At 29.5% G+C, this 24,332-nt stretch overlaps 4 protein-coding genes across 4 annotated transcripts in view; 2 read left to right on the forward strand and 2 right to left on the reverse strand.

The window, feature by feature from the left end:
• The window catches only part of LOC113366224 (RNA-binding protein Rsf1-like), a 187,348-nt gene that overhangs the window by 46,715 nt on the left and 116,301 nt on the right, over positions 1–24,332 (reverse strand). The gene's annotated exons all lie outside the window — the stretch shown is intronic.
• On the forward strand, positions 232–1,752 carry LOC113366223 (mediator of RNA polymerase II transcription subunit 17-like). The gene is made up of 4 exons (XM_026607795.1): positions 232–249; positions 326–529; positions 1,059–1,473; positions 1,613–1,752. The coding sequence occupies exons 2-4, from the start codon at positions 342–344 to the stop codon at positions 1,691–1,693; spliced, it is 684 nt and encodes a 227-aa protein (XP_026463580.1). The 5' UTR covers positions 232–249; positions 326–341; the 3' UTR covers positions 1,694–1,752.
• Positions 3,356–5,008, forward strand: LOC113366225 (RNA-binding protein Rsf1-like). Its single transcript, XM_026607798.1, has 2 exons — positions 3,356–3,403; positions 4,037–5,008. The coding sequence occupies exon 2, from the start codon at positions 4,090–4,092 to the stop codon at positions 4,669–4,671; it is 582 nt and encodes a 193-aa protein (XP_026463583.1). The 5' UTR covers positions 3,356–3,403; positions 4,037–4,089; the 3' UTR covers positions 4,672–5,008.
• On the reverse strand, positions 5,561–7,515 carry LOC113367106 (centromere/kinetochore protein zw10 homolog). Its single transcript, XM_026608735.1, has 7 exons — positions 7,486–7,515; positions 6,624–6,786; positions 6,467–6,549; positions 6,255–6,378; positions 6,051–6,176; positions 5,844–5,935; positions 5,561–5,776 (listed from the first exon to the last, which is right to left on the reverse strand). Exons 1-7 carry the CDS (start codon positions 7,513–7,515, stop codon positions 5,561–5,563), a joined length of 834 nt encoding a protein of 277 aa, XP_026464520.1.

The following is a 24,332-nucleotide window of genomic DNA, read 5'->3' on the forward strand; positions in this document are numbered from 1 at the left end:
TTTTTTATTTATTTTAGGTTCTTCCTGGAATTCAACTTATTATTGGTCTATGCCATTCAACAGAGGGGGAACAGGTTCTGGAAATCCAGCACAGCAAAGACTGAACATGATCATGTATTAGAAAATTCATTACATCAATTATTGAGGGAAGTACATCATAAAAATACACATCATCCATTTCCTCATCCAAGCAGTGACCATTAGGGCCAAGCAGGAAAAAGATTTAGCAGGACCTACAGCAGCAGACAGGTTTTGATTAAATTTGATATGCTGTTTAATTTTTACCAAACCTTCTATTAGATAAAAAATACTAACATTTTTGCAGATATGAACTTCTAGAAATGACAAAAAGTCAGACCTTATTAGAACAAATTATTCAACAAGCACAACACTTTTTTATGAGAATGCGTACAGAATATGTTTTGGATACAATAGCTAAGGAAGTCAAAGATCCATTAATAGTTTCTCATTGGAATGCTTTGAATAGCCCAACACAAAGTTGTGTCAAGATTAATATTATGACTCATGGGTATGTAAACTTTGTTTTTAATTAAAAGATTTAATATTAACATGCTCTTCTACCCCAAAAATTGTAAAAAGAACTATTTCTAGAATTTGTATATCATTTTATTAATACAATACTTTTTTCTCTTTTTATTTTTTTTTCTCTCATTATCATATGCTACATATTTTATTCATTAATCTTCTAGTAAATTGATTGTATGACTTTACATGTTACATTTGAGAGTAAACCAGATATAATTAAAAAAAAGGCTAAAGTTGAAGTAGCAAGAGTGAAGGTATACTTAGTTTGTAGATAAGTTAACTATATTATATAGATAAGTAAACTTTGAGAATAAATTAAAGCTGAAGTTAAACAATTTATAAAGTTGAAGTAACAAGAAGTATCTTTAAATAAATATCCCCAAGCTTGTCTACAAAATTTTGAAAATGTGTTTGAGATATTACTAAATTAAAAAGAAAGTAAAAAAATATTAATAAAGAGAGAATTTAAAAAAAAATTAATAATTATTCAAATGGTCACATTACATTTATAGGTATGATACTGTGTGCCGAACTTCACTTGTGGTTCATGTTGGAGAAAAATCACTAAAATGTATATGCAGAGATGGAAGAGTAATGCATATGTCATATGAACCGCAAGAATTGAGAGATCTCATTTTCTGCCAAATATATCAACACCAAATATTAGCACTTCAAGCTGTAGCCAGATGTATGGGCTGGCAGCATTTGGCAACAAGCAGTCATTTAGGAATTGGACCAGTAGAGCCTTTAGGAAATGCTGCCAGCTGCATTCTAGCATCGCCTATGGGAGATCGTGCTATAGCAGTTAGATGTGAACCGCAAAATGGAATGCAAGTTTATATATCTCAAAGTCCAAGAAAAGACTTTTTCCCAGGTCAACTGGTTCAGGAAAGAAAGTGGGAAAATCTTGGCAGTCAATATAAAGAGGTAATTGAAGTCAGTTGTAGTACTTACACAAAAGAAAATCTGCTACATTGATATATAATTTAAATAGAGAATATTATCTATTATTTAATTAGCCGGTAATCTTGTGCTCTGAGAGTTAACTGTTTATAATTGTTTTCAGGTTCGAATTGAAAAAATGGAAGGTAAAAACTTTTTAAATAAAATGGAGTTGCTAATGGCAAGTTTAACTAGCTCCTCCTAATACAATATAGAAATTAAATATTTATCTACATATTGAATATACATCTTTTATATAACAAGTCTCTTTTGTTCTTTATTCACTGCATTATTACACAGTTTGTGAAAGTATGCAGTTGCTTTGTGGTAAGTACTTAGTACGCTTTTAGTTATATATTTAAATTCATTAAGACAAAATATGTATATATGGTGGTATGAAATATTGTATATATCTGAATGATTGTCTAAAAATAATGAATAATTAATCGAAGTAAATAATACTAAATCTATGAACATTATGTATGAAAGGATCAAATCTACCATGTTGTATTTCTTCTGTAATATACCATTTTCCCTGATTTTTTCTATGCATAAGCAACAGTTGAGTTCGATTATTATGAATTAATAGCTGTAGTCTAGAATCTGAAAATATCAATCAATTTAAAAGAAAGATACAGATTTTGTTTAGATGAAAATAAAGCTTGTTCAAAAGGTTTGCCATTTGATTAATTCAAAATCTAGTGAGCTAGATGAAAGAAATTGATTAATCCATAAAACTGCTTTTTGGTTTTGAAATAAAAATTGCTGGGTAAAAAATATTTTATGTATATATCTATATAATTGTACACAAAAATGCTAAAATATCTTTGATTGAGCTTCATTATATGGCTTATGATTGTGTAAGATTAAACAATTTATGTTTGATAATAAATCTGCTTTTAGTAATTATTTTATGCAATAATTACTAGAGCATACATTAAATTGTCTTTAGTGCAACATATAAATAATCTATATACAGTATGATATCCCTTAAACTTAAACAATTGTTTACATAAATACTTACACAATTTCATCATATATCCATATGCTACAATATAAAATTGCCATATAAATTAAAGTTAACAGGTAAGAAAGAATAATATTTTAAGAAAATATTTGATTAAAGTTTGTAAAGTAATTTTGTATATCTTGTGGAATATTTGACAAAATAGACATGTTTATCAGCCCTTTTATTTTATTGTTTTTAGAAATTTATATGTTTAAATTTAATTTAATTAGATATATATTATTTATCAATATAATTCTAAATTTTCGGTTATTTGAATATGTGCATTACATTTAAATTTGCTTTAATAGAGAATAGCAGTTTCATATATAAAAGTTCCAATTTACTTAATATATTATATAGTAATATCTCAGCAGTTTTCTACAATGCAAGGATTTAGAACCGTTCATTCGTAATGCAATGCTCTACATATCGATTCAATGTACTCTAATAGCCTAAATATAATTTTATTTTCAATGATGTGTAGAGTTTTTATTTATGAGATGATAAGCTCTTCAGTGCACAGACAATGAAGGAGTTAGATGATTCTCTATATTTCATTTTCATAAATAATCTCAATTAGTATAATATGTAATTTCAGGATTTGATATAAATAACGTAGTTTTAATATAACTATAATAAACATTACTAAAATCAATAAATGGCGTTTAGCGGGCTTGCAAGATGGCTTGGCACACACATACCAACTTACAGATGCATAAATGAACAAAACTGTATGCGTTCAGTCAGTCATGTGAACCCCTTTGAACTTCGCACCAAACCGAGGTTATATAAGCTAGCGCATCATCTTCCGCGTTCATTCGTCTTCTCGTCTGTATAAGTTTTAGTAGTTTTGTGACATTCGTTAGTGATTCTGAGTACTAAGAAATATCGACGCATCGCTGTACGGTAAATAAAAGCTGATAAGAGATACACCTCGGCGTACTCAAGTCATCATTTACTATTATAATTGTTGCTTCGTTTAATTTTTATCGTAGATAAAAAGCAAGTGCCTCACTCGATTATCTTCGACGCCATTTTGTCCGCCATTACACGACTATGCACCTATTTTCTTGTGATATAAATCTACTAGCTCTCATCGCTTTTGCAACGAATATTATTCAACAAATATCAAACAGAAAAATTTGTTCTGCGTTAAAACTGCGGCGTTTCTGTTTGATTTGTTTTGCTTTAAATCCCGGTTGAAAATGGCGTCTGGACTTCTACTTAAAACACGGCAACTACGCATTGTATTCGTGTTGTCTAAATTATCATCTGGATCGCATTTGCTTTATGATCGACGAATAAATCTATATTTAATACTTCGTATATTATTCATTCGATTTCCTGATAATAGTGCATGATCCTCTCCGAACATAGCAATTGATATAATTATGTCGTAATATATATATTGTGTATGTCCGGATCACTTCGTAGTATTTTATATAAAACATCGCAGCGCCTTATATCGCCTGTACCGGCTTGTTTAGGCTCTTAATTATCATCGCTACGATCGACAATCCCGTTATAATTACTTCACAGTAATCTACGGCGCTTCGACGACTACATCGCTTCTATCTCGAACTTCTATCATCATGGGTGACGGAGATTACTCAAAGGGAACTCGCGTATACGTCGGCGGCCTGTCCGACAGCATCAAAAAGGAAGATCTGGAAGGCGAGTTCGAGAAGTTTGGAAAGCTCAATAACGTTTGGGTCGCCTTCAATCCGCCAGGTTTCGCTTTCATCGAATTTGCCAGCAAGGACGAAGCCGAAACAGCCTGTGATAATTTGAATGGTACAGAAGTGTTAGGTTCAAAGTTGCGCGTAGAAATATCGCGGGGTCGCGGGCGTGGTCCTAGGGGTGGCGGCGGTGGCGGTTTCCGAGGAAGCAGGGGCGGTGGTTTCCGCGGTAGTCGGGGTGGCGGCTTTAGAGGCAACTACGAAAGTGGTTCCAGGGGCGGCGGTTTTAGAGGTCGGGGGCGAGGACGCGGCGGTTTCGATCGCGACTCTTATGGCGGCGGGCGCGGTGGTTATGGAAGTCGCGACAGCTATGGCAGCCGTGATGGCAATCGCGAAAACTTTGGAAATGGTAGTTACGATTCATACGGGGGCGGTAGGGACGGGGGTTCAAGGTACAGATCACGATCACCAGTTAGCGGTGGGAGAAGATATTAGTAGTATAGTTTTAAATATTAAATAATTCTTTTTTATTTTTTGTGGGAGTCATTTTTTATATGTATACCACCCATATTTTTATAATTTGACATACATTTTAAATCAAACAAATGAAAAGACTTTATTTATAATTGGGGTGATAATAGATGTGTTCAATAGTTCATGAAATTTGCTTTTGGGAATCTCTTAGTATGACATATATTTCTATGTGAATCATTATTCCACTCTGTTGCATTATCATAAAATCACTGCTGTAAAATGCTGTGGATCACCTGGCACAATGTACTACCAAACCTACCTTGATGGCGAGACTAATTGTGGGAAATCTGCAAATCTTCATATGATAAGCAATATCCCGAACTGATACCTACCAGCTTCATAAGGTACTTTTACTCACATTATCAGTATTGAAATAGAAAGTATCAATTTTGAAATAATAAATATCAAAGTATCAATTATATTAATAAATAATGACTTCAGTTAGTTAATGGTGTATCTCTATTATGCTTTTGCTCTTTATAAAAGAATTGACTCCCTTGCAGTTACTACGCATCGCATCGAATCACTAACTTCGTCATTCATGATATAAATGTCATCAGTCAATTCTAAGATCGCACAGGACAAGAACTATTGATACATAATAAATTGTAAATACATCAACATTTTACTCTTATGTAATTATATCACAAAAATTTTATCTTAAGGTTTTTAAGATTATAATAAATTAAGACTTAAGTAAAACTCGTGAATAAATTTGATTAATGTTTATTTTTTACTTAGTATTATGTTATAAATACAAAAATATCCAAACTAATGTTATGTTATTTATTGTATAGTTGAATTTATTTCAGCAGTTAAGAGATAGATCGAAAGTGATCTTGAAATTTAGTTATTTAAGTTTCATTAACAGCTCAGCTCGACGATCAGTATTTTGAAATAGTGCTCTTATTAAATGTTTGATTTCTTGCTTTTCAAATACTGTGGCTAAAAGTCCTTTGCCATTCGCCCATTGACTTTCTATACTTTCTAAATTCCCTTTGAGAACATTTTTCAATTCCTGGAACTTCTGCCACAATTGAACTCTAGACATGACATCAGTATGTTTCTGTTGTAAAAAATTTAACTCAAAAATTTTGTCTATGGGATTCATTATTATTAATAATAAATGTTACCTTAAACATGCATAAAGCATTTTTTTGTACATCATCAAAATACTTGACCAAATCTGCAGCTACTGCTGCTGATATGTCTTCTGCACTGCAAACTCTTGAAAGTGACAATAATAATTAATATTATTCCATTGTTAATATTTTACATTAGTAGTGTTTTACCTTTGGATAAGTTCACCTAACAAAACATTGTAAAGAAGTGCAATACACCTGGCAAAAACATTGTCTGGTAACACTTGAAACCAGTGGGTTCTAAATCATTTATTTGTTCAATGCACTTGCTCACAGCCTCATTGGTTTTACTTAGTTTTGTAACTTGACTTAATAAATTTAAATCTGTAAGTTCAGTTAATGTAATACAGTGTATGCATAAAGTAATACAAAATATGTGTTCCAAAATTGTGTTTTGCTTACCTGAATCTCTTAAGGTATTTATCATAATGTTTTTTTGTTGTTTCATCTGTTGATTCAAATACTTTGTTCCTAGCAATCGCAACGATGAAATTTGATCTGAATATAATGTAATTCCAATTTCTTCCTGTTCATTGAGAAGTTGATTAGTTAATTAGGAGTTGATTATTTTGAGTTTCAACAGAATAATTATAGTGTCATAGAATTAGTTTTACCTTTGTTATATTGTATGACTGCATTTGTATTGAAATGGTTAGCAACCAATTTGCTAAATACATGCAGTTGTTGTGGAATAATGCTAATAATAACAAAGATTTTATGTGAATAATATTGAATAATTTTAGGTGATTGTTATTTATGAACCATATTTACCAGATTGTTTAGGAATATTTATCAAGTTGTTATGGTGAACTAGGACGATACTTTGATAAAGTCTTATAACATTGCATGCGGTGCACAGTAACCGTTGCCTCAACATAGCGGATTCTGCTTTGCCACATTCTTGTAAAATATCAAGAATGAGTTGTTGAAGTTCCTGTAAGGTAAAAACAATATCTTTAGATCATTATTTGTTGATTTTTTATTGGATTTTCATTGTTGATATTTATTAATATATTTAAAAAATTATGTTTTAATTTAAATTTGCATCAACTGAGTAATACTATTTCAAGCAAGTTAATAAGAAACCTTTGTTTAAAATGGTTATTAAAGTTGTATGAAGACTTCTACCAATGAAAATTTTAGATTAAATGAAATTTAAAAAGTATAAGATGTAGTTATTATCAATGATTATTTTTGCCTTGATTCAAAGTCACATAATCACAGAAATACATTTATCATTTGCATTTATTATACTATCTATCATTTTATTATTGGAGGCTTTAAATTCAATGATTTTATTTAATGTTTTGGGCATATGGGGGATATCCCCTTCTTTAGGAGCTGTTGATTACAAATAAATATTTTTTATGTTGCACTTATTTTATTATCATAAAATTAAAAAAAATAACTTTTTATCTTAATAACACTCAACAAACATCAAAAATACAAAGAGAAAATGCATCTTTCTTTTAAAAAGATAAAAATTTCCAATTATTTCCAATTATTTCTTTTATAGTACTATTACCTGTAGTAGTTTAAATGTTTTCATCATTAGTAATCTTGTCAGTATAAATATTAATTTAAAATCTGCTAAGAAAATGAACAGGAAATTTTGATTTTTATATAGTATTACTCGGTTGAGTAAAGATGTATTTGCAACCATAGTTTTTAGTGTGTTTCGTGTGTTTGTTGAGTGTCATCAAGATAAAAAGTAAATTCTTTCAAGTTTATGATGAAATAATTGTATAAATGTGTAATAACATTTTTTTTTAGTTTGTTATCAATAGTATATATATATATATATATATATATACTATATGTTATATATATATATATATATATATATATATTTATAACACGATACTCAGATTTTTACACACACTTTAATTAATAATACAGACGTTTCGAGACCATGGTATGCCTTATCTTCAGTGTAATTTCAAAACAGTAAAAATTATATACTGATACCTTATTTAATATTTTGTTTAATTTTTGAAAATACAAAAAGAACCAACTATCACTTGCAGAGCTTGACAGTACTAAAACATGTGAAACATACACAAATATTTTAAACAAATCTTAAGTATCAAGATGAAGAGACACCTAAGATTTGTTTAAAATATTTCTGTATGATACACATGTTTTAGTACTGTGTCAAGCTCTGCAAGTGATAGTTGTTTTATTTTTGTATTTTCAAAAATTAAATGTAATTCAAATTAAATATTAAAGAATGTTGAAGTATATAAAAACAGTTTTGAAATTACAATGAAGATGAGGCATACCATGGTCTCGAAACGTCTGTAATTAACAAGTAAAGTGTGTGTTAAAAATCTGAGTGTTGTATTATTCATATTTAGCATATATATAAATCAAATTCTTCAGTGCTAACATCAATAAAAACAGAAGCCATTTATAAATTTATAATTAAAGTTTATATTGAATTATTTCAACATATGGCCTTATATCATCTTCAGCAGTACTATGAATGAAAAATAAAACAATACAATATAACTACACTATAAATCAATATAGGTAACTATAAATAATATAAAAAACATATAAAATTAAGAAAAGATTTACATTTGAACTCTAGTAACTTTAATTGCAAAGATGATTAGGATCATATGTTGAAAAGTATAGATATAATTAAAATTTTATTAATATCTTTCATTTTTATTTGATGTATTATTGCTCTAAATAATATGGTTTACTTATTATTATATTAAATTCTTTACAAAAAACTATAGATTTATATCATTACCATAATATTTGAAGAAATTTTCATCTTTGGAACAGATAAAGGTGGTGCACTTGATTGGTCTCCATGATCGAATGTTTCATCCGGATTAACATCTATTGCATCATGAATATCTTTTTTCATAATTTCTCTTGATTTTTTAATAATTGCTGGCATTCTTTATTGGCATAATGTACATGGATATCTTTTGCAAAATCTAAAATAGCTGTATCTGCTTCATTATAAAATCCATAGGCACATAAAGCTTCTTGAAACTCCCTAATTTCTTCTTGAAAGTTTGAATCTACATTTGATGATGTTGATTGAATTGTTTTCATTAAACAATCTTTCACCAAACATTCGGTGAATTCTTTTTTATCAGAGAAGCGATTTCACTTAAAAAACATTGATCATCAGTAAAGTATATATTATAGCATTCTATGAAAGAGAAGGCTATTTGAACTTTTGAAAATACTTCAGAATATGTAGGAGTTGATGTTGAACTTGAATCAAATTCTAAATGCAACACATGTTTCTTTTCATCATCTTCTTCTTTCAAAGTTATTGTAACATTGTATCTTATAATAGGACTTAAAATGTTCTTCATGAAAAATTTGGATAAATCGGAAATAAGATTTTTATAATTATGCTTAACAAATATTTTCAAGAGCTCATGAATCATTTCACATGATGCTGAGTTCTTTTTAATAGCGAGTTCAACAATTTGTAGATTAAGTGCTTTCTGTTCTGAACATTGTAAATTTTCACACCATACATTTCCTATTTCTTCAATGAAACATAAGTATTTATTTCTATAAGCACTATTCATGTCCGTAAAAAGATCTAAATTATGTAGGTGGAGATCCTCTCTACTCATTAATTCATCAATTTGTATCAGAGCTGAAGAAGCCTCAGCATACTGTTTTTTCTTCATATATAGCCTTATATCTTTGAAGGATTTATCAATTGTTATAAGTGCAGATACAGTTTGAAGTGTAATTAATGCCTCTTTGAGTTCATTTTGATATGTTTTCAATTGACTAGTGCATTCTCCAATCTTATATTTAGTATCTGGCGCAAAATTATCAATTAACGAAGTTATATCAATTTCGCATGCATTTATTTTGTTTAAATAAATATTATAATTTAACTTATTTGAAGCCTTTTGCAAATATTTATCTTGCATATATTTTTTCACTTCTACTTCGATGTTAGAAATCTCTTCTTTCAGTCGCTTCTTAACCTCTGTGTTATGAGTTGAAGCTGCAACTTCTGCAGATGTGAGGACTTCTGATAAAAAACTCATTTTTTAAAATAATATATGAACAATAACTTTGCACTAATAAACTCATATGCTGTTCAAATGAGCAATATTTATTTTACATTGAATTGTACTTAACTCTACTCTTGACAGTTGACAGCTGAGTTGACAATAACTGATCAACGGTTCGTGAATTTGATCGACAGGTTAGCAAACATAACAGCAGATAAACTATTTGAAAATTTAAAAAACTGAAAGGTTCGTTCTATGTGGTGTATGCATAGACCTTATACAATTTCATGGACTGCTAGTCCCCATACATTTCTCAAGTAAAAAAGTGTCAAAAGATGTTCTATGGTATGAGGGCATACGAGGGTAATTTTGCGGCCGAGATATGTCAAACTCGATCGCTTAAACGTCAAATGAAAGTCCGTGTGTTCGAAATTGTTGGCAAAATATTATATAATATACAATTTATGTTGAACTAATGAATGTAATGAACTATTTATTTATTAATTTGTTTATTTTAGTTATACAAAGTGTTTAAGGGAAATTAGAAAAAAAAAATTAAAACAATATTTTACATATTATAAAATTCACTGAAAATAAGGACAGTTGGCTAGAGCTATTATGGGAAATTAGAAAGCAATAATGAAATATTTGTTTAATGTAATATATTTATTATTGGGGTTTAAAAAGCGCAATTTCGTATGAAAGCGGAGTACATATTTATCAACTTTGCTTTTCTTTCTTTCTTCATGGTGCATTCTAATTGTTAAGTAAATTTTTGCGACAAAGTGATAAGGTCATGATAATGGTGGACAAATTGCTGGAAATAACTTGATCTGAAAAATGTGCAAGTCCCAAGTCATTCAACTTCAGAGAATCATGCTTTCATATGAACTTTTGTACATTAAATTTAAAGAATTTTGAATTAGGCTTTCTATATATAAACATAAATTAAACATTTCTTCGAAAGGATATGAAAGATATCCTCGATTTTTTATATCGATCAATGTCGAATTTCCCGGAATACTTGCGAAGCATACAGAACAGCACAAAACAGGTTTTACTGCAATCAGGCACACATTTTACTTTTAAACAATTTTACAACAGGTATATTTTTATCCTCTTTTAGTTTAAAAACCCGAGCGATCAAACATCACGTGAACCCAAGTAACTGTAAAATTTAAGCGATCGAGAGCATTCGACTAATCTCGGTAAAGCTCGTGTTCGTATTTGACATATCTCGGCCGCAAAATTACCCTCGTATGCCATTATACCATAGAACATCTTTTGACACTTTTTATGCGCTCAACTAGCAGTCCATGTATTGTATAAGGTCTATGGGTGTATGGCATTGTGCCTTTAGGCAAAATGCTGGAACTTCCCGTTCCCTCACGAAATGTTTGAGAAATATTAAGTGTTTTCAAATAGATTATAATAAATATTGTACTGTAACATTGTCTAATATTTATAAGAATTATATAAACTGAATTGAAAAGTTAAAATAATTTATTTAAAGTATATAAGTGAGCTTTAAAACTTTAGCATGAATTAAAATTAAAATCTGAATTACTCTCGATATATAAAAAAAAACATTTTTTGAAAAAAAAAATCTAAATATTTTTTTCCGAAAGCATTTGTTTTGACAACACAAGCAGAAAGATTTTTAAATCATTCTAATCGGATGCTTTGTTCTCTCAAAAAACTGTACAATTTTTTGTACAGTTAGCTTCTTGAAACGGCTGGACTTGCCTTTGCCAAAAACTAATCACCCCTTCTCCCCATCATTACGAATTGAATGTTTTCAGATCATTCAAATCGGATGCTCCGTTATCTCAAAAACTCGATTTCTATTTTCTGCACTCTTTGCTCTGTATCACCTTAACGGCTGGACCTGCCTTTGCCAAAAACTAATCAGCACATCTCCCTATCAATAGGAATCGAATGTTTTTTTGAACCATTTAAATCGGTTGATTTGTGCGCCCGAAAACGTGAACATACAAAACACACACACATACACACATCCATTTTTTCTGAGATATGCCAAAATGTTCAGAAACCTTCAAAACGTGAAAATATGCAAACATTTTCGCTTTTCGTATGATTTTTAGAATGGAAATTGACCTGATTAGTTTTTGAAACAATTCCTTGTAATTAACTGTTGAAAAAAAAAATTTGACGATTTTTAACTTCTCGTAGGGTCGGTTATAGAATGGGCAAAAAATCAAAAAAGAAATTGTTTGCATATCTTCACGTTTTAGAGTTTCTGAACATGATGACATACCCCAGAATTAATGGATATGTGTGTGTGCTTAGTGTGTCTGATTTTTTGTTAAAAAAATATTCGATTCCTATCGGGGATAGGGAGATGTGCTCGATTAGTTTTTGGCAAAGGAAGGTCTAGCCGTTACAGAGATACGGAGCAAAAAGTGCAGAAAATATAAATCGAGTTTTTGAGAGGACGGAGTATCCGATTTGAATGATCCAAAAAAGCATTCAATTTGTAATAATTGGGAGAAGTGATGATTCGTTTTTGGCAAAAGCTGGTTTAGCCATTTCGAAGATAAAGAGCTAAATGTAAAAGAAAATGCAGTTTTTGAGAAAACTAAGCATCTGATTTGAATGATTCAAAAAACTTCCTGCTTGGATTGACGAAACAATTGATTTTGGAAAAAAAAAATTTATATATCGAAAATAATTCAGATTTTAATTTTATTTCTGGCTAAAGTTCTAAAACTAACTTATATACTTTAAATAAATAATTTTAACGTTGTAATTCAGTTTATATATTCTTATAAATATTAGACAATGTTACAGTATTTATAAGAATATATTTGAAAAAAATTAATATTCCTCGATTTCGTTAAGGTACGGGAAGTTCCAGCAATTTGCTTCAAGGCACAATACCATACACCACTAGTTATGATTTTTTTTTGACTATAGATACCATGGTCTTATAGATCATACTAAAATGTTTGAAAGATATCAATTGAAAATCGCAATGTTTAGATTTACAGCAAAAACTTTATTTCCGAAATAAACAGTTGAAAATTTTATCTAAATATCTAAATCCCAGTTTCTATTGATTAAGTCAATCATTACCATATTATTACACCTATCGGAAAATTTAAGGCAAAATGCCACTTTCAATTAGTTTATCATATATTTATACGAACTCTTCGCTTCAATAAAATCATTTAAAATTTTTCTTGTCTTTTGTATGTGTTGGTTTCCATATAACGCGGTGCAATAGATGTACTAATTCTGTGTTTCTTACATCGCGGTTCCCAAATAACACGATAGCCAGTTTCCATAGAACGCGCTATAAATTAACCTTATGTCCGTTTGTACGTTAAATCCAAAATTCTTATAGCGTGGTTTCCATACTACACGGTACGCACTCACCGCGTTAACGAAGGGTTGTCTATATATATTCATATCATACATGTTATATATTTAAATTTGTAACTGAACGCATATGTTCTCCAACGTACATAACTTACAGGTGTTTTTAGTGGGGATAGCATTCGAGTCCCCCTACACCTGGTGACGTCACGTGCTCACGTGATCGCATGAAATCCACTCGTTTACCTTTAGCATGTTAGTCGAAAGTAGCCGCGCCTTCTAAAAGCATCTTTGATTGTTGTTAGCTTGATATCTACTATAATGGCAAATAAACAAAGAATTAAGTAATAGATGAATTTGATTCTTAGTGATAGTAATAAGTGATTGGCGCACCACGTGATTATTTTGCTCATTATAAAAATGATATCAGGAAATCCAAATGTGTTTTGTTGAAATATAAGTGAAATTGTTATATACCTGATAGTTAGAGTTGTTTGAAAATGTGATTTAAGTATGTGCATCTGGAATGTTTAGTGTAAAAATCCATTATTAACTACTTAGTTAAATCTTTTCCATACAATTAACAAAATTAAGTTTCAACAAGGTATTTTTATAATAAAAATTACCATTAGCAATCATCAGTCTTTCACCAAAACATTCTCTGACGCAAAGTTTGTTTACCTAACAACCGTACGGACTTGCGCAATTCAAGTCCGTGCAATTGGGTCATATGCTACTACTTCATTCGACCGATTTTATTTAATAAAAGATTTAATATTTTTTACTTATTATTACTTTTTGATTATTTTATTTATTACTCTTATTTAATGCATGCAACATAATGAATGCTGTCTGTTACGTTTGTGAAGTACGATGCTTCATAATAGCGGTCAGTCTGGTTTTATTCGTTGCTGTAGAAAGACCAACGGTAATGGTCTGGTTATTATTGTATGTGATAAGTTTTGTGGATTGAGTGGTTTAAAGTTATTATAATTCTAAATTAAATACAAGTACTTAGTTTAGAATTATATATTTTTAATTTTAAATTTTGCGTAGAAATTTTGTGCAATAGTGTTTAAATTTTTTTAACAAATTTTGCTGGATTTTCCTATTCTTGTAATTTTTAATTCTGTTTCTATATTTTCTGACAGGCCAATAAATATTAATTTTTAATAAAATACCTTTTTGGTAATACATTTTCATTAACCTTTCATTACACGAAGTCCGCACAAATTTTTGTCATTCCTAATGGACAGTCTTCAATAATTTCAAATATTGTTCATTCGCATGTTCAAATTATTTTAATAATGATATAGATCAAATGCAGATAATCATTAATACTCGTTTTATTATTAATTATCCACATATAAGATCTTATTCATTAAAAATTTGAAATTTATTCGACTTACAGTCCGATGCGTTGTTCCATCTTGTTCCAAATATTTCTAGGATTCCTTAATTATCGAAAGGATTCATAAATATAAATTTCGATCTAAAAGACGTTTTCCTGGTATGTTCTATCTTACCTTTAACAAGCATAGTAAAATATAAATGTGAAGTTTGAAAGGATACATATGAAGTTTATTTCGATAGTTGAATTAAGATTATTGTACACTTGGCAAGAACTTTTTTCTTAAAAGCTTGTGAAACCAAATTTAATGAGTAAACTTCAAATTAAATTATATATCGCACTTATAGGCTCCAAAGTTACAAGCATAAATTTTAATTAATTTGCATCGTTTTTAGACAAATTTTGAAATACGTATTTTAGGTTAAAATTAACCCTTTCCACTTGCAAATTCAGAGATCCGAGGCATCCGAGTGGAAAGGGTTAATATTCTGATTAGTAATAAATCTTCTGACCGTATATTTCATAAATTAAACCAGGTTTCTTGAGATGAAAATTTAATATGTACTTCAATTTACCTTTAAGTTTAAGCAAGTACAATTTAAATCAGTTATTTCCAACCTTTTCGTACCGCGGCCCCCTATTTTTTTTAAAAAAAAAATGTTGCGCCACTCCGCCACTCCTCTTAAGTTTTCTATAAATCCGATTTCATATACATGTACATATACTCAACTGATATTATAATTTATCAGGCAACAAATTAATATACAATTTTGTGTAAAAATATACATCAAAATTATTTATTATTTATTATTTTATATCTATTTATCAACGTTTTGTATATTTATTTATTTCAACATTGTTGGTTTCCAACAATCTCGCGCCCCCTTGAATCATAGTGCCCTACGGTTTTAACGGTTTGATGACGACTTTTGAAATTTTTTGAGCAAATGAATGTTTGGACTTTACTAACTTCTAATTAAATTGAACAATTTATTGCTTACGACAAATTGCTTATCGTAAGCAAATTGTAATATTAATTTGAAAATTGCACTAAACATCGATTGATTGTAATTTTCTAAATATTGATCTTCCTTATCTATACATTGATGGTTTAATTATTTTCTGTTCAATGATAAGAACTTGTAGAATTGCATTCCATAGTTTATAAACTCATTTATATTGAACAGGTATTACAATTTATTTCTGAATAGTTCAATTTAAAACGCACTTTATGTACCTACATTTTGTAGATATTAAACATTTTGCAGTTTTGAAAGCGGATTTTATTGCTAAAAAAGTAGACATATGCCGAAAAATGCTTTTGATATTGCGACAGATATTGATTTCACAATCATTTTCATATTGATTAAAACTGAATGTTGACTGTACTTCGGAATAATAAAACATCTTCTTATTTTCGAATAATTTTCTTATTTAAAAAAAAAATCAAATTCCACAAAACATATAAAATAATCCTTTGTGCTACAAAATGCCTATACACGTATTCATAATTTGCATAATTATTTTGTGGAATAAAACAAAATACTTTTTTGTCTTTAGCCAATTAATTTTATTGAATAATATAATTTTGCAATTATTATTAATGATCTCATAATAGCATGAGAGGAATTTGTTTATCCCATCTTTTGTAAAATGTTTAATTTTTAGATTCGAAAAATTGAACCAGTACTTAATTCACATTCTTTCGATTTTTTATTTTTTTGCCCAGTCAAAAAACAAACTAGTAGGGTGGGTGGCATCGTGCCTTAAGGCAAATTGCTGGAACTTACCGTACCGTAACGAAACGTTCGAGGAATATTGAATGTTTTCAAATAGATTATTATAAATATTGTATTATTGTCTAATATTTATAATAATTATATAAACTGAATTGCAGAGTTGAAATTATTTGTTTAAAGTATATTAGAACTATAGTCAGAATTAAAAATAAAATCTGAATTATTTTCGACATACAAAAAATTAAAAAAAAAAAAAAAAAAATGGTACAATTTTTTTTTTCCAAAATCAATTATTTTTTTAAGACAAGCAGAAAGTTCTTTGAATCAATTGAATCGGACGCTTAGTTCTCTCAAAAACTGCCATTTTTTGTACATTTAGCTCTGTATCTCCGAAATGGCTGGGCCTGCCTTTGCGAAAAACTAATAACCCTTTCTCCCAATCATTACTAATGGAATGTTTTTTAGATCATTCAAATCGGATGCTCCGTTCTCTCAAAAACTCGATTTCTATTTTCTGCACTCTTTGCTCCTTATCTCCTTAACTGCTGGACCTGTCTTTGCCAAAAACTAATCAGCTCTTCACCTTATTAATAGGAATCGAATGTTTTTTAAACCATTCAAATCGGTTGATCCGTACGCCCGAAAACGTGGACGAAAATTTGTATCCATACATACATACACACACACACACACACACACACACACACACACACATCCATTTTTTCTGAGGTATGCCAAAACGTTCAGAAGCCTTCAAAACGTCGAGAAATGTAAAAATTTTCAATTCCGATTTTCGGCCCATTACAATAACTTACCCTACGGGAAGTTAAAAAATTAAGAAACTAGTGGGGTGGGTGGCATCGTGCCTTAAGGCAAATTGCTGGAACTTCCCGTACCGTAACGAAACGTTCGAGGAATATTGAATGTTTTCAAATAGATTATTATAAATATTGTATTATTGTCTAATATTTATAATAATTATATAAACTGAATTGCAGAGTTGAAATTATTTGTTTAAAGTATATTAGAACTATAGTCAGAATTAAAAATGAAATCTGAATTATTTTCGATATACAAAAAATTTAAAAAAAAAAAAAAAAATGGTACAATTTTTTTTTTTCCAAAATCAATTATTTTGTTAAGACAAGCAGAAAGTTCTTTGAATCAATTGAATCGGACGCTTAGTTCTCTCAAAAACTGCCATTTTTTGTACATTTAGCTCTGTATCTCCGAAATGGCTGGGCCTGCCTTTGCGCAAAACTAATAACCCTTTCTCCCAATCATTACTAATGGAATGTTTTTTAGATCATTCAAATCGGATGCTCCGTTCTCTCAAAAACTCGATTTCTATTTTCTGCACTCTTTGCTCCTTATCTCCGTAACTGCTGGACCTGTCTTTGCCAAAAACTAATCAGCTCTTCTCCTTATTAATAGGAATCGAATGTTTTTTAAACCATTCAAATCGGTTGATCCGTACGCCCGAAAACGTGGACGAAAATTTGTATCCATACATACATACACACACACACACACCACACACACACACACACAATCCATTTTTTCTGAGGTATGCCAAAACGTTCAGAAACCTTCAAAACGTCGAGAAATGTAAAAATTTTCAATTCCGATTTTCGGCCCATTACAATAACTTACCCTACGGGAAGTTAAAAACAAATGTTAATTAGAGGTGGTATCATAGAGATTATACTACAATATAATATAAAGTCTATTTAATTTATTCCATTTAATAATTTATAATAATCCATTTTTTATGCCCCGTTATCATTCGATTTAAAAGGGCTCGATTTTGTTCTGAGCAAGCAAAAAAAATCCAAATTTTTCTGACCTTTTCACATGGCACGCATCTTGTATATTTCTACACCAATCCTATTTTTCGAATATGGTCAAAATTTTCTGCGATCTCCAATGTTGTCAGAACCTAGCTCCAAAATTACCTTAACAACATCGTCGTCGATCAGAGATGCTCGCTCGGTTCAGAATTGTCGAAATCACCTGCTTCAAATTTTTTGCATCTTCTTTTCCATATCCTATCAAAAACTGTACAATCAAAAATAAATTATAACAAAAAAAAAACTTTTAATAAATTTCTACATGCTTCTATAGCATTTCTTTCTTGTTAAAATTCGTATGAAATACAATTATACGGTTATAATATTGATTCGCACTTAAGACTAATGCGAATCAACATTATTATAAATACAAAGCCGATCATCTCATAATTTTGACATAACTTTCTAGTAGACCTAATATATATTGATATATTTTTATATCTATATTTCTATATATTTATCGGGTTCATACTGGAAATTCAATTTTTAACGTTCTTTAATACTTTGTATCAACTATTAATACTCAGAATTTTTATCAACACAAAGAAATATATAAACTTTTATTAATTATATTTTAACTTGATGTAGGAATGTTCTGTGATTTTTTTGCGCCAAATTAATCCATTATCAAAAACAATGACAATATTAAACAAAAATTCATTAAAATAATAAAAAATTCATTAAAAATAATGACTTTGATCTAACAATTACACAATCATGGCAAAAATAATTTGTGTAAGAAAGTGGCTGAGCGTGTTTCTGGTGTTGTGCATTACAAATACAGAAAGGACTTCGGCCAGTTACAGTTATAACAGGGAATCCTTAGAAGATAGTTCGATGACTAGCGATGAACCGCTATACGAGACCCTGTACACATTACCGCCTCGCGGTAAGAAGTACACCGAGATACCAGGTGGTGTGCTCATCGGCGGGAGCACGACCAGGGTCCTGGACAAAGCCGGCAGCCCCTACTTGGTCCTGGACGATTGGATCGTGGAGAGAGGAGCCGAACTCAGGATAGAAGCTGGAGTCGAAGTCAAATTCAAGCCTACGATTGGGCTGACGATAAGAGGACGATTGTTGGCGATTGTAAGTACCTGTTTTTTTATACTTTGATAAATATGTTCTCTTATTTGCCTTATTGAGGTTCTTGAGAGTAAAACTTCTTTAGGCACGACTTGGGTGTAAATCCGTACAAATGCAACGGAAGTGAGTTACGGCAAGGTCGAGTGCCAATGATTCGTCATTCGCTCTCGATGATATTTTTATACGGGTTCGATTGTGATTGGTCGTATTTGTGCGAGGCTTCTTGGTATGCGTAACTTTATACGTGCGTACGTCAAGTATTTTTCGTTTATGATGACTATTAGGTATTACAAAGTTGCATATTTTTATAAATATTGAAGAATAAATTGATATTCAGATTCATTACTCTGAACAAGAGATCAAGCACAACAATACTAATAAATGTAGACGTTCATTATAAAACATATCTGTATATAAATGATACAAAACTACAATTTATTTATTGCTAGTGTTAATGAAATTACTCAAGATTGTTATATTCGTAAGGTTGTGAACCTTACGCGCACTCTTTTTTTTATTGCGTTTTTATTCAGTTCATAAAGTATATTTTATATGAACGGTTGTTAATATACCACAGTATATAACATAGTTGTCGACATTGAACAAAAGCACAAAATCATAAATATTGCTCACGATATTATAAGTTTTAACCACAAATGGGATTGTCATATAATATTGCTCCCATCTACGATGCTGTATAACTTGATTTTTTTAAAAAACATATATGGAACAATTGTAAAATAAATTAGTTTTTATACGTCCCGGTTTGGCCGGGACAGTCCCGGATTTCCATCTTGTGTCCCGGGTTTTCCTAAAAGCAATATTTGTCCCGGGTTTTCGAAAAGTATAGGTCTCTATTGAACCTTCACACTTACTTGATAATAAAATTACAACTACCCATCAAATATCTGAAAATGTTATGCACAACTACTATGCTTATATGAAAAAGGCGGATTAAAATAGCCTTTTAAAGTCATAATTTTGAACTTATATTTGAAATTTTACGAAAATTAACAAAAAATTATGAGAATGAAATTCTTGACTGCCTGGAATACCTAAGTGTTAATTATTTTCAAATTATTATGAAGAAAATTGAACAAAATTTTATAATAAGTTTGGAAAGCTGTCGGATTTCTATTACATTATTAAATATTGTTATTTTAAAATCGTTAAATTTTTCAGTATTTACCATTATAACTAAAAATTTTACCGAACCGGTTTTGACTTATAAAATATGGGCACCTTAGTTTTCAACCATCATTGGTGTTGATGTGTTTTAGAAACGTTTATGCAAAATTATATAATTTTTTTTTATATGCATGCAAATCGACTAATTGTGAAAACTTCTATTCGCACTGAACAATTTATGGAATTTTATTTTTGATAAATTCTGTGATTTATATAAGGCCGATAAAATAGGCTTATCCAAAACTGATTTTTTGATAAAAAAAGGATTCAACTAGGTTTAACCGCATCTTCATATGTATGTGTATATATGTGTATATATATATATATATATTGACAAAATAAATATATACAATAAACAATTCGGTACAAAAACTCTAGCAAAACCTACATTGAAATAGAATTAACTCATTAAATAGTTTTATTTATAAATCACTTATAAAGATAAAACTTAAATTATTTTAATTTAGAAGTAAATATTTTAATCTATATCCGTTTACATATTTGATTGCATATAATACAAACATTGAATGTATAGTACACAAATAAGGTTTAATCATTGGATTATTTTTTAAAAAAGTTTCTGGTAATAATCAATTTAATTATTCAAAGTATATCTGGACGTAAATTTGAATCCATACATACATTTTTTTTCTTTGATATGCCAAAATGTTCAGAAACCTCAGCAAAAATATATAAACGTTTTCATTTTCGATTTTTTGACGATTACTATAACTTACCTTACGGGAAGTTAATAAATAAAATATTTGCATGATTATTTTTTACTATACAAAAAATATTTTTAGCTCATTCAAATCGAATTTTAGCTCACGGAAATCTGTATATATTTCTGATTGCTAAAATAAAACAGAGTTTAAAAGAAATTAAATAATTCAAATTACGCCAATGGAGATTAGTAAAATACGAAATAATAATGTTTTAAATTGTATTAAATGCATTATGTACTTTATCATTAATGACCAATCTAATTAATTAAAATAAGTGATATAATTATTAATTGATGACTATCTGCAACTTGAAAAAGTTTAGTCGCTTTTAACATTATAGAACTCCAAATGCATCGTCACAAATATTAGATGTCTTTTTTAATAAATGCAAATATCACCACGCATAATATAACTATAGTTAGCATCTCATATTTCTTTTTAACTTCCCTTAGTGTAAGTTATAGTAATCGCAAAAAAAATCGAAAATGAAAAATTTGATATCTTTACGTTTCAAAGGTTTCTGAATATTTTGGCATACCTTAGACAAAATGGATGTATGTGTGTGTGTATGTGTATGTGTTTGTGTGTGTGTATGTGTTTGCGGATACAAATTTTCGTCGACGATTTCGGCAATTTCGTCGAAGTTCCAGCAACTTGCCTTAAGGTACGATGCCATGCACCCCACTAGTTTAAAAAAATCAAACTTCTACTTATCATCTCATATTTTTCATTCAATAAAAATCCAAAAGCTTCCACACTACATGTGTGTAATCAAACATTGTAATACGACACTAAAGTACAATATTGTAATTATTGCGACAGTCTTTAGTAGTTATAAGGTGACATGATAAAATGTCCGATGTCGTAATTAACACTTTGTTTAGTGGAGGCGGCTAGAGATAAAAATTAGATACCTGTGCTACACCATGGGACAATGCGTTACCCATTTATCTTATCAGATTCATATGCGAAGATAACTCAAACGGTTTTATCATTTGGCAGTAAATCTGGTACCTGTTTATGAACATTAAGTTTAACAATATTAGCGAAAAATGAATTGAATTGCATTGTATATTAACATGGCCAAAATTAATTAAAATTATGTCCGTTGAAAATATAAATTTCTTATGTATATTGAAAAGAATCATAAATAATGCTTCAAGTATCCAAATCGGTAGATTTGGTTACAATTTAGTTCGAATACGTTTTCTGGAAAATGCATGTATCGTAAATGCATACGCATCGTACTCAAAAATATTCTCACTTTCATTAAATTCAAGTCATTCTGAATCAAATAATACCAAATTTGAAAAATGTATGCGTGTTGATGACCGTACGTCGACTTTTCTAAAAAAATGGTTGAACAGATTTTAAAAATTTAAAAGAAGCCATTCGATGTAACTCGATGAGCACTCGCGTTAGTTTTCTGATACAATCGGATGAGCAGTTTTCTTCAATATAAAGTAAATTTATTTTTAATGTTCAAAATACTTAACAAAACAATAGTGTTAAAACGAATTAGCGGCATTTCAATATAATATGAAATGAAATATAAATATGATAAAAGTGCTTCGAGATACGAGCGTGGTTACGGAACGAATTTATCTCGTATGTCGAAGTACCACTGTAATCTATTTATATCATTTTTATAACATGTTTATTTTATTTCAAAGAAATTGAACGGAATTCAAAAACATGATCATACTATTCGTTAAAATAAATCATAAAATAGATCATACTACTCATTAAATTATTATTCACTATTGACTTATATAATGATCTACATATATCATATTTATTAAATAAATATAATATACAATGATTTTACATACATGCTTTAATATTTTAAACTAGACCTGGTTTATTTAAATTACTATGTGATTTCAGTTTGTTTAGTAATATGTTAATTATTGACATCCTAATAATTGAAAAAAGTTTATCAGCATAGCAGTTGGTAACATAGTATTATATTAGTACCTTCAATATAAAATAATAACATTGTAATAGTCTTCTAAGAACGAAGTAATTTACTCAGAAAATTACTCTAATGATAACCAAATTATTAAAATTAATATAATAACTTTGTTTAGTACTTTTTGCTTGAAAAATCCTGGTTTAATTATATATTGAAATTGTTTTACCTCATTTAACCCTCCGTCGGTCGGAGTGGTCTGGACAGACTCTTTTCGGCTTCAATTTAAAAAAAACTTTTAGTAATCCTATCGACTTGAAATTTCTGGACTTTTTCTAAAATTTCATTAGCTGTCGATCAATGAAAAAATCAGGATGAAAAAATGTGTGGTCCAGCCAGACTACTCCGACCGTTCGAAGGTAAATAAATTTCCGACCGACAGAGGGTTAATCAGATCTATTTTCTAATTTAGGAGTGGACTCAATAATTGATAATATATTATAATTGTGTTTATCGTAAAACTAACTAAAGATGTATTTTCCTCGATTTAAGTCTTGCTTTTACCTCCGTATGAATCATATATTTATTGTTCATCTATTTAAATTATATATATTGCCAGTTAAGTTACAACATTTTAAATATATTTTGATTATTATTTATTTATTTCAAATCAGGATATAGATATATGAGAATTATTTTTTTATTTTTTTTTTTCAGTTTCTATGTAAAAATAAACTGTGATTCCATAATTATTAATGTTGCAGTCTGTACACTCTTATTGTAATTAAAATATAGTAGTGGTTGGTAATAAAAATATAATTAAATATTCGAATTGTATAAAAATTTAAAATTTGCTTGACACGTGGGTAAGACTCACTCAATCAAATCAAAAAATTGATCAAAAAGCTAGGTGTCTAGCATCAAACATGAAAGGAAATATTCAGGAAAGTCATGTATATACAGATAAGTTTCACATTTTCCTTTTCCTTTACAATTTTTATTGTAAATTTGAATAAAGTGTGGACATTAAAAGCAATCACAAATTGTATGTACAGCATAATAGTATTATTACCTAAAGTAAATTTTCACTTGCTCTATAAAGCGAAGTCATCAAAAGCATGTTAGAATTGTAAGTCTTCTGGGAAGTTCTGTTTCTGTAATATGGAATTCCAGGTAGATTTATCATCGGAACGGTGACTTGTCAATAACATGTGACATGATTCATGGCAGCGAACAGTCTCTATTGCACAAGCAAGGCAAAGCGTCAATTGCATTGAATA

Source organism: Ctenocephalides felis, unplaced genomic scaffold (genome assembly GCF_003426905.1).
Source record: "Ctenocephalides felis isolate EL2017-DRISC unplaced genomic scaffold, ASM342690v1 CF-g0.4_SCAFFOLD_01170, whole genome shotgun sequence".
Classification (NCBI taxonomy): Eukaryota; Metazoa; Arthropoda; class Insecta; order Siphonaptera; family Pulicidae; genus Ctenocephalides; species Ctenocephalides felis.

Bases quoted from the DNA above. Each gene is read 5' to 3' on its own strand.
- LOC113366223 (XM_026607795.1), top strand. From the start codon at position 342: ATGACAAAAAGTCAGACCTTATTAGAACAAATTATTCAACAAGCACAA. The intron at 530-1,058 runs GTATGTAAACTT...TTACATTTATAG, and splicing joins ATTAATATTATGACTCATGG to GTATGATACTGTGTGCCGAA. The intron at 1,474-1,612 runs GTAATTGAAGTC...AATTGTTTTCAG, and splicing joins TTGGCAGTCAATATAAAGAG to GTTCGAATTGAAAAAATGGA.
- LOC113366225 (XM_026607798.1), top strand. From the start codon at position 4,090: ATGGGTGACGGAGATTACTCAAAGGGAACTCGCGTATACGTCGGCGGC.
- LOC113367106 (XM_026608735.1), bottom strand. From the start codon at position 7,515: ATGGTTGCAAATACATCTTTACTCAACCGA. The intron at 5,936-6,050 runs GTGTATTGCACT...CACTTTCAAGAG, and splicing joins CCAGACAATGTTTTTGCCAG to TTTGCAGTGCAGAAGACATA. The intron at 5,777-5,843 runs GTAACATTTATT...TTTTTACAACAG, and splicing joins ATGCTTTATGCATGTTTAAG to AAACATACTGATGTCATGTC.